Source organism: Pinus tabuliformis, chromosome X (assembly GCF_031772625.1).
Source record: "Pinus tabuliformis cultivar Carrire ecotype Pingquan chromosome X, CPIR1, whole genome shotgun sequence".
NCBI lineage: Eukaryota > Viridiplantae > Streptophyta > Pinopsida > Pinales > Pinaceae > Pinus > Pinus tabuliformis.
Genome location: NC_142308.1, coordinates 1,415,342,492 through 1,415,353,891, shown reverse-complemented (window position 1 = coordinate 1,415,353,891; position 11,400 = coordinate 1,415,342,492). Strand labels below are relative to the sequence as shown.

General features: G+C 37.5%; 1 protein-coding gene across 7 annotated transcripts in view; it reads right to left on the bottom strand.

Annotated features, from left to right (window-relative positions):
- Nucleotides 1-1,415: 1,415 nt before the first annotated feature.
- Nucleotides 1,416-11,400, bottom strand: part of LOC149145336 (inorganic pyrophosphatase TTM1-like) — a 359,903-nt gene continuing 349,918 nt past the window's right edge. For all 7 annotated transcript variants that reach the window (XM_089447149.1, XM_089447147.1, XM_089447145.1 and 4 more), the window contains one exon: nucleotides 1,416-1,682. In XM_089447149.1, the coding sequence (XP_089303275.1) occupies nucleotides 1,422-1,682 (261 nt within the window). In that variant the 3' untranslated portion in view covers nucleotides 1,416-1,421. The remainder of the gene's footprint in view (nucleotides 1,683-11,400) is intronic.

Sequence of the window (11,400 nt, the reverse complement as noted above, 5' to 3'; positions counted from 1 at the left end):
CTGTATCAGATTGCCAGTTTGGGCATCTAATGATTTGTACTCAAATTACTATTGCATAAAAAATTAAACCCTCAGCTGCTACACCAGTTTTCCCACATTGGGTTTTTTTGGGGACATTTGTCCAAAAACAACAATATATATGTGTGTGTTTATTTCTCTCCAGTGTAGTATTTAGTTTCTGCAATATTTTATTTTGTGTAGACTACGTATGTATTTCAATATTTGCCGTAGAAAACTGCAAGTAATTTGTTAAAGTAATTTTACCAAATAGGAGAAATATCATCAGTTTGCTGCAGTAGGAATCGGGTCACCAATTTTTCAAATACCCCCCTTGGCTTCGCTAGGAGTTAAGCTAGATGGAGGAGTTGAGGATTGAGTGACAACCACTCAACTCGAGACTTGTCCCCAAGGCCACACCAAGTGGATTAAATATTTTCTCCACGTTAGCCCAGATGTGGATTAGGCGGCAACATTGCACAGGCCTTGGCAACCCTACTAATTTGATTGGTAATAGTTCCAAGATGGGCCTAGAGGAAAAAAGCACTGAATAAGTCCTTCCTAGATATCCAAAAGAAAGATAACTAATTTTCTAAACTATATACTTATGTTTTCATAAATGGTATGTTTATGGACACAATCAATTACACTGACAATTACTGGGCTTTTAATATGATACATGTTTTCGTAAATGATAGGTTTATGGACACAATCAATTCACTGACAATTACTGGGCTTTTAATATGATACTGGTGCTTGATATGATTACCATATTAATTGCACATTCGATAGATCTTCATTTTATAGTCCTTCATGTGCAAATGCTCCACTTCAAGGAACTAAAAAGTGAGCTTTGGACTGAATAATAGCAGACTTGGAATAATATCTATTTCATTAAGTTCAATTTAACATTGCTGGAATTAGAGGAAGTTTAAATAACTCTGGACCGAGTAACAGCAGGTTTGGAATAATATATTTGATACAAAGCATGGTTATGTAATATTTCTCTAATTCCAGTGATGTTAATTGGAACTTAACGCAATGCAACTTTTAGACTGAGTACTACAGAGAATTTTTTTCAGTACCAATATTCAACTCAACAGTTAAATAGGCCAAGGTACAGATAGGAATTTGGCTTTATATCTCATGCAATTTTCTGTGGATCATTGACTTATTTCTACTCTGATTTTAACTTGTTTCTTGTTCGCAATCGCAGTTCAATCTTGAATAAGCTTGTGTTCAAACTGATGAAGGATGCACAACAAGCTTGTCAAAGAGTGCAAGATATATGCTACCATCAAGAGCAACACAAATTCAGGAGTTCAAATTATATCCTAAAACCTCATTGCTGATAGTGTCTGTAATGAAACATAGGCAGCTTTTTCTCCACCAAAGTTCTTTTTCCCATCAATTAAAAAGGACAGTTATGATAGACAGATATAAAACATTTCGAATCTACATTCAAAAATAAAGAGAGAAAGGCAATGCACCTGCAAATACTTTCGATTCAGTTGTTCAAGCCAATCCATTTTGATGCAAATCCTTTCATCAGAAAATACACGACTGCTTCTTTTTAATATTGTTGCGATAGTGTACCCCAAAGCCATCAGTCCTCCAAGAAGGCGCACACTAACTTCAAAAGTAATCCTCGGAGATATGATGAAAGGGTTGTCTGTGACCCACTCCTACAATACATAGAAAATGGCACCGTTTGAGAAATTGTCTAGGAACAATGGTTGAAATATTAGATGGTTTATGATGTCGATTGGATGTAAAAGCAAGCCTGTGCAATTGTTAAATAGTTCAAAAATCAATCCCACATTAAATAGCTGATCTACAGAAAAAAAATGAAAAAGCCAACTACGGCATTCTCAAATAACATTTGAAAATAATTATTAAAATATATGAGATTCCTCTCCACTCTGAATCGATAGAGCTATCATGCTAAAAAGTGTTGCAATAATAAAATGCATTATTCTCTCCTTGGTCTTTTGATTTCTTTATTTTAACATTACAAAAATTGGCGCTTAAATCATATAATAATATTTTTTTGGTTGAATTTTTTTCACATATTATCTAAAACAACCTAAGTCACCTGACACGAGGATTCGGGACACGTAGGATTCGGGATTCGTGGTGTCGGATTCGGGAAACGCTGACCCCGGAACAAGACACGGTTAGGACACGTTATATATTATTTTATTAAAAAATATATATATATATATATATATATATATATAGATATTTAAAATATATATATTTAAAATATATATATCTTAAAAATTAGTTATTAACTTATTAGCATATTTCTTACACAAATTTTAATTAATGATACAAATTTATTGATTTCAAACATAGATCTTCATCTATAGCTATTAGCATGCATAGTACATACAAAATTCAAATAAATGTCAGTGGTACTGGTCACATAAATGAGTTACTAATGAAATTTCCCTGTGCCAAGTGTGCCAAATAATTAGAAAATTTTCAGTACTTTCTGAGCTGTACTGGAGCACTTTGAAACAAACAGTGAAAATTATAATAAGGTTATGCCACTGTCATATTAGATTTATGCACATTGCAGATGTGAGGGGTTTTTATGTTGATTTAAGTTTGATTTTCTCACTGTTATGAAACTAATAGGACAGCTGTAGCAAAATGATGAAGTAGGAAACATTAGGAGATCAAACCCTGGAGGCTCAACCACTAGAAGTCTAGAACCCACTTGCACGAGAACCTAACTTCAATGCTTCTGCAAACCCACCAGGGATCAGCTCAAGAAACAAACATTTGCTGAAGCCTGACAGTGACTGATATGAAAGAAAAGGAAGAAGATAAAGCAAAACAGTCATTGCCAGAGAGCTTTTGCACAACTCCCAGTCTCAGAGTCATTGATGTATATCAGTATTAGCTTCCAATTTGGAAACAGTGGTCTTGTTGGTCTATACAGAAGCAGTGAATGCGAATGAAAACAGCGAACTTAAACCCCTAAAAACGAATCCGAAACCAAAAATCGTTCCAAAAATCGTGACACGTTCCAAATTTTTCTGACACGCTCATGACACGACGTACCCGGATATGACACGACGAGTCATGGAAATATGACACGTGTCAGGACAGAATCGTGTCCGATTCGTCCGATTCGGGATTCGTCCAGGGGTTAGGACGAATCCGGTTTCATAGAAAACAACTAAGTACAACTTAATTCAAGATAGTTACATCATATAGACAATATGGGAACTGGGAAAGTCCCAATCTGCAAAAGCTGAAAGGTCATCATATGAATTGAGGATTCAACATCACTGCCGATAGAATGTCAGTGAATTTGCAAGAGTACATTCGGTCCCCGCTTAAAACTCCACAAATCCCCAAAATAAACAGAATCAGGAGCCTAATTGAAAGTAACTTTGCAATGGTGTTTCCACAAAACACCTTGCAACCAAAAAGCCAAAGTAATTTGTAGCTGTCCCTGACCATCCAAGTGTTCCCTGTTACCCCTCTTTCAGCAGGGATACCCCCTAAATTTTTGACAAAGGACCATATCATTTGTAAGCCCAAATGTGTGCAATCTATGGCCAGCCACCATATAGGCCACCTGGGATGAAGTGTAAAAGTGTATTCTAGTTCCCCCTGGGTGCATGGTCATAACCAGTCTTCTTAGTTTCATCTTCATGGTACTTGGTTTTATGGCTTTGCTAACTGCCCCCTGGTGGGTAGTAACTCACTGCCTTGATGGACATTCTTATGTCCTGGATTGGTATTTGGGCATCATGGAGGTGGATCTATTAGGGCACATGGTTTAAGGGAGCACTTGTTGTATTAGCCCAGTACAAGGTGATTTCACTATGCAAGGGTGGAAACATCCATTTTATCATTGCTTAGTGGACCTATCTTTTATTCCCCACATGGACCATTACTCATATGTATATGCACCTCTTTGGCCATGGCCATCATCGTTCATGGTGGTTTCCCAATTCACCATGATTTTCTGCTCAATGAGGCAACATTTCATGTTCTCCTAGGCAAGGAAAGAGATATATTGCACTCTTCGGGGCAAGCCAAGTCATCTCCAAGTCAAACCACCGAAAATGCCTTCTAGAAAGTAACTTCCAACTTTCCAAGCATTATTTCATCATTAAAGGTAGGCCAATGTCTCTTGGGGTAGTCATGAGGGTTAAAAATAGCAATATGGCACACCTTATGAGCAAAGCAAGGGTCACATCCAGTGAAGAACACTGCTATAGACCAAGATCAAATAAAAAACAAGGTGGTCAAGCCTTAAATCATGAAAGCAAGATAATTTTAGACCAAATCAAGGAGTCATCCACCTTTTATCTAGCCATTGGGGGTCAAATAAGGTTTCCCAAGTAAACATTGAGCATCTTAAGGGAGACATTAAGCCTTTCTTGCCTTCCTATTTTTTTTTGTTGGTCTAACCCATGGGGATTTGAACTTTGAATCTCATGCTTTTACATATTACTTCATAACAAGGCGGTCACCAATTGAACTACACCCCGTGGGCTCTTGTCTTCCTAAAATTATTCCAAGGCAATCTCACCTATTTTGGACTACCCTAAAGTTAAGCCTCTCCCAAGGGGATTGTTACCCCTTATGTCAGCAAATGTGCATACATATTTTTGCAGTATATTTTGCCACCATTGTAAACCCAAGGTCACAAGTCAAAAGCATTGTAACAACCATATGAGGCTTCGTATCGGGGATCCTAGACCTGTCTTATTGTCTATATATTGTTGTGTTGGTTAGACCATGGATCTCTTGGAGTTCATCCCGAGTTCCTTTTGTCCTATATAGGACTGGAGGGCCTCAAGTGAGGTTACTTGAAGACTCATAATTTACGGGACTTGGGAGTCTACTTTTGTAGGGATGATCACCAGTGTATGGGATACCCTAGCCCACATTAAGGTGCACCTACATCTTACTGCACGGTTAGAGTCTATAGAGTCTATAGGAGATTTTGGCTTTGGTTTAGTATCCCTTAGACAATTCTCATGCATGGTAGTCTCATATTGGCAACTTTCACATTTCTCTAGGTAGTTCACAATTCTCAATGCAAAGTGGTCCCAACAGTCAAAAGGTCAACTTGATCTCAGTTTGTTCAACTTGATGAGAGGAGTGTTGAGTTTTCATAGAGTCTTCTATACTGATAATTACTTCATATGATTTAGATCTTTTTACATTCTTATCCATTATTCCACCATTAATTAATTACACATGAGACATCAACAACATAATATTTATGACAGTAGGATCATGAAGAGACAACTGCACAAATAACACAATAGTTACCTTGGGAAAACCCACATGGGAAAAAACCAAGCAACCTTTTCTTTAGAGAAATTCATCAAATTCAACAGAGATGCATCAGTCAAATACAAGGTCAAACAAACCAACAATAAAGTTGGTCCATTGTCCTCCTAGTCAAGTCAACTGGTTGCTCAATAACTTCGATCTGATCTGCTCTACTAGGGCATAATTTCGACCTCATACTTTGCCCTAGAGAAGTTCAGTCTTTCTTGTTGAAATTTGTAACTAGGTTCGGTCTTCATAATATTTTATGTACTCTTGATTTTATGTATTTGAGGTAAAAAAAGAAAGAAATTATTATTGTTATTTTACAGCATGGGTTTCATGCTCAAGGTCATTTTTATTAGGTCAAAGCACCCATTATGTGCTTCTAGGGATTGTTAAAAAGTCATGGAGTCAAAGAAGCAATTATCATGTGTAATAGACCCTGTTGTTGCATAGAATGTCTAGGCATTACGACAACGGCTCAGATCGAGGGTTGTCACCTTGATCCCCAATCTCTCTGTTTAAGCTATCTCCCAAAAGCAGGCTAAAGGGGGTAGACCCTACGGAAATGGAATGGAGGAGAACTAGTTGGGAACCAACCAATTCGGGTGACACAGTGAAGCGACCAAATACTTGTTTTATATTTAGCAAGACTTATAGGATTCGATTAGATTTAAGCAATTGATACCAGTGCCTTATGGAGTCAACTATCTTGCTAGGAAATTTAGGACCAAGTAATTGATTTGCAACTGTTGCTCGGATGAATGACTATCTTATATGAAATGCAGATCCTAAAGCTAATGTGAGATGCAGGAATCTTGGTAAATTTTAGTTAAATGCTTATCTAAGTTTAAAGCCTTCGATCCTTTCTATATTGAGCCCGATTTCATAGTAATTGGCAAAGAGAAGATAAGGTGAAGCACACTAAGGTGTGATTAACGATACCTCTCCTAAAAATCTAATATACTCGCTGCCTCTAACGTTGCAGAGAGTTGTGGCTCTGACGACTGCAAGGTCACTGTTTTAAGTACTATTAAAAGCGGGCTTCTCAAGCAAAGATGGATGGGTACCTATCTCTCTATCGACCAAGCTTATGCTTAGAAGTAAATTTTAATTATTCAGAACTAACTTAATATGCAAATGCACGAGGTGATTAGAATATGAGATGAAGTTAGTTACAAGGATGAAAAGCGCTTATGCCACAATTTGCTTCAGAGTTATGAGCCAAAACCTTTAATCGTCCAAAATGGATATTCACTTTACTAGATTGTAAGATAAATTTCTCAACAATATGCTTGAAATATCACAATGTAATGCCCAGTTAAATCACAAGCCTATCACTTCAATTTATCTAGAATCTTTCAAATGCAATTATAGCTCAAAGAGAACAAAAGCTTCTTCACAATTTAATATAATGCCAAACATACTTAGATTAGGAGACAAAATATATGCAATTTACCACAATTTCATGAAAGAGTATTTAACAATTACTAGAAAATTTCGCCAAGAAATATGCAATAAATATTCAATAATTCAAGTAATTAAACCACACTTAGAATTACTTTAACGACGAACAATCTCAATAGATGTCAAGCATAAGAAAATGTCCAAAACCTTAGCATGCAAAATACTTTAGCAATTAAATTTCGAAATTAAATACCATGAAATTCAAATGTTGAACAATTCAAACAATTCCAGAATAAAAAATGTTTTTTCTTAAGTGACCCCAATTTAGAAAAAAATCTTATTTTCCTATAGTCAAATTTTAGAGATAATTAAAAAAAAATGTGGCTTGACTATAGAGAAATATAAAGAAAAAAAAAAAAAATTAACACCACAAAATTTCCCTTTAAAATGTTAAAGTCCCAAACCCATAACACAAAAAAAACCCAAAAGGAACTTTAGATTAAAAATTTAATTATTCCTTCGACAATTTTAATGTGATAAAGTTCATGAATGAAGAAAATTTTTAAATGTGGCAAATATGAGTAAAAGGCTTAGTTAATTAAAAATTTTAATGGGCCAAAGGCCACATAAAAATTTTAACTTGAAATTGTTGAAGCCTTTTAAATTTCCTCTAAATTTAATTCCTTTCTTAAAGCCCAAAATGAAAATGAAAATGATTTTTCTTTTCTTTTGTTTAAAAAACACAAAATCAAAATAAAATAAATAAAAGCAAACAAATTTTAAAAAATAATTCGATTTTTTTAAAAATAAAAGATCAAAATCAAAATCAAAAGTCACACACAAAAAAAATCGAAACTTCAAAATGAATTGAAAGGAAATTGTGAAAGGGAGAGTAGGGTTTTTGAGTGACGACAGAGGAGATGGCAGCGCAACAAGTAAAGAGACACGACTGTTTGCAGGTCGAGGATGAGGGGGCATCGACAGCAGATGCAACAAGGAGGGTCGTGGATGAGGGAGCTTGGGCAGCCAGCGAGGAGGATGCAGTATGAGCAAAGAAAAGGAGATGGCGGCGAGGGAAATTAGGGACACAGGGAGAAGAGAGGACACAGACAAGAGTTGAGGATGAGCTGCAATGTGGGGAGGAAGGGAAATGCAGGCAGTGACAAAGGGAAGAATGGAAATGAATGCAAAGGAGAGAAGACGCAGAATAGAGGGAGAGCTGGGAGGAAAAACGCAATCAGGAAGAAGACTGCGATTTGGCAAAGAGGGAGAGTCGATTTCAGAGAAACAAAGGGATCAGTAGGAAGAAAAAACGCAGGAAATGGCAGCAAAGGAATTTTGAAGGGCTTCCAGGCAGCAAATGGTAGCCCAAGAGCCTTAAAAAAAATTCCAGAAATTCCTTTTTTAAACTGATATTCTTCTACTTCAAATTTGTCCTCAGAAAAACTTATAAAATCCTCAGATGAAACCCTCAGAAAAATAACTTTGAATAATTTGTCCTTGCAAAATGGTATTGAGGCCAGATCTTGCCCTCCAAGATCTACATCTTGCTTCAAATTAAATTTCTCTTTCAAATCTGCACTTGCAAAACGAAAAAAAAATACCCAGATCCCAAATATATAAAAATGAATAAAAACCCCAAAACTCTAACTAAAAACAAAAATTCAGATCTATACAAAAAAATTACAAATTTATGCACAAAGGTTGCAAATCTATTAAATCTGAGGAGTATGAGTCCAACTCTGATCTAAATGGATCCTAGAAAACCCTCTAAGTCTTCAAACATTCAAAACTATCGCAAAAGAAGAACCTCTTAAAAAGTCGGATTACACTATCAGGAGGCAAAAACATGAAGAAATAGTGGAAAAATAGAGTATCGACAGTTTAACACTACTTTGCATGAGAGCCGTTGGATCTGGTCGATCAACAATCCAGGTCCGATCGGCATATCGCAATCAGCAAAGGCAGACGGGGCTTATCAGAGGCGACCATATAAATGTTGCGATAGCGATCAGCGGGGTCAACAAGGACCATCGATCAAGCGTGCAAGTCGACGACCCAGGTTAACCCGCAATATCATATCGGCAGATTTCAACGGAGCGCTTTCAACAGCTCGGGTGCTCATGTGATATGCAATTGCGACAAGTCGCATCAGAGCAACACCACGGAGCGGGGGCCGATACATACGCGACTTATGATATATGTCCGGACCCGACGGGGTTATCAACGATATTTGATGTAATTTGAGATCCGGAAAACATGGTTTTCCTTTGTATTTGCAATTTTCGTTAAATAAACGAAATACAAAGGATAAAGCACCGATGCGATGAAACCGGACCCGAAAGGGTTTCTTAATGCTATTGTATGTCATTTCAAGTCCGATATGAGCGGGATTTTCATGTTTTAATGTATTTTTAAATACAAAGGGAAATCATGATACAAGCGGGATTTCAGGAGGAACAAAGGCGGTAAATGGTTTTGGCTGAGCTCCGCCCGAGCCCATACACTGGCTGCCACGTGTCTAGGCTAAGGAAAAAGAAAACCACCCTTATCGGGCAGTTAACCCGTGTATGAAAGAGCCGTCCGAAATGAACCACAACCGTTGGATCTGAATCTCCCAGATCAACGGTGGAGATGTGATGCGATTAAAAGGCGGACCTGATAGGAGTTATAAGGCGGTTTCATAATGTTTCAAGTCCGATAAACGAAAGTTTGGCGATTTTTCACAATTTTTAGTGTATTTCTCTATGAACACAGAGAACGCTGTTGCTAGGGATTTCAAAGGCCCGATGACCCATTCCATTACAGTACAGGTGGCCACCATCCCTGAAAGTGTTTAGCAATGATTGCTAACGCTCAGAGGGGGATCTGAGCGGACAAAAGGCTGGGAAGCCAGAGAGCCCGAGAAGGAGAAATGAACAGACAACGCTAATTGGCTTTAAAGCCATAGACAGAGAGCAAATTGAGGCAAGGCAGTGCTGAGACAGAGCAACAGAGACAGAGAGTCAGTGAGGAGAGTCTGTGTACTCAAAAGAGACTTGGGGGATCCAAGTAAAGCCTTATTGTTTTGTATTTGTTGTGTGAGGCTGAATTTGAGCTCACTATTGTAAAACTATGTTTTTTAAGACATAATAGAGAGGTCACCACTGAAGGCTGGACCAGGAGACGTAGCCCAGGAGTGTTGGGTGAACTCCTTATTTAAACTCGTTGTGTTTATATGTGTTTTTCTATTATGTTCTTTAACTGCTTCACTATCTATGTATTTCACAATCTTTTCAATCCATTACACAAAGTAACATAGACAAATCCATGCACATGAGTTTGTAATACCTTAATAATTGTCTAAGATCTTATCATCAGATCAAGTGATATAAGAACTTTAGGTTTGCTAAGGTTAGACAAGATTGTGCTGGATTGTTGAATGCTAACTAGGTCAAAGCTCAAATTAGGAGAAGGAGAATTGGTTGAGGTTAACCCAGAAATTGGAAGAGTCTATCCTAGGAGGAAAATGGCAAAAGAAATTCCCTTGGAACCAGAATCTCAGTTCATGGACAGTGTCATGACGATGAGAGTGATGGTGGAAGAAATGTATCGGGAATTTAAGAAGGATCGAGGTGCAAGCACCTCAACACCCGAACGAAGCAAAGGAGAAGAGGAACCTCTTCTATTTGCCCATTCAGAAGGCAAAGGGAAAGGAGAAAAGCCTCCTCCATCAACACCTCCTTCTAGCTCTGAAAATAAAAAGAAGAAAACATCTTTGATTAAATTAGATGTAAAATTTGATTTGTTGGACTATGACGGAGAATTAAATGCAGAAAATCTAGATAACTAGATTAGATAGATTGATGTGTATTGCAGGGTGCAGAACATTGATTCGGAAAGGACTAAAATTCAGCTGGCTAGCTTTCGCCTTCGAGGAACTGCTCTGGTGTGGTGGGAAGGCAGGACCCAAGCCGATTTGAAGAAGCATGGTAAAATTCTTTCTACTTGGAGTGAATTTGTTTCTGCCCTTAAAAAACAGTTCTATCCACTAGCTTATATGCAGCAAGCCATGATGAGTTGGCAAACTCTTCGCCAATTAAAGGGGCAAAGTGTTGAAAGCTATACTTAGGAATTTAGAAAAAGAGCTTTAATTCTAGGCATTTCTCTAGACTCACCTGAAACTTTGTTGAAGTATATAGGTGGTCTACATAGCTAATTGAGGCACACCATTCTCATGTTTAACCCCACTAGCATAGATGAGGTATCCGTTCAGGCTACACATTTGGAGGCTAGATGCAAGAATGTGAACCCAGAGAATGGGGGATCATCAAAACCCACTGAAAGCAAGAACAAGGAACAGAAGAAGCAGAAATGGAAAGAGAGGAAGGTAAATGTTGTACCGAAAGGCAAACCTTCATGCACTCACTGCAAGAAGGATGGACACGATGATGAACATTGCTAGTCTTTGCATCCGGAGCTAAAACCAAGAAGTTCGATGGCAAGAAGAAGAAGACTACTGCTGCTATTCAGAAAGAGTTGGGGTCAGACTCAGGTGATGAAACAACAGTCACAGCCACAGGTATAAAAAGTAAAAATTCTGAAGCATCTACAAGTAATTCTGCACAAACTATTGATAATGAAGAAAATGAGAGGAAAAGACATGAGCTTTTTCATATTAGAGTTATTTCCAAGCATCAAAAGATT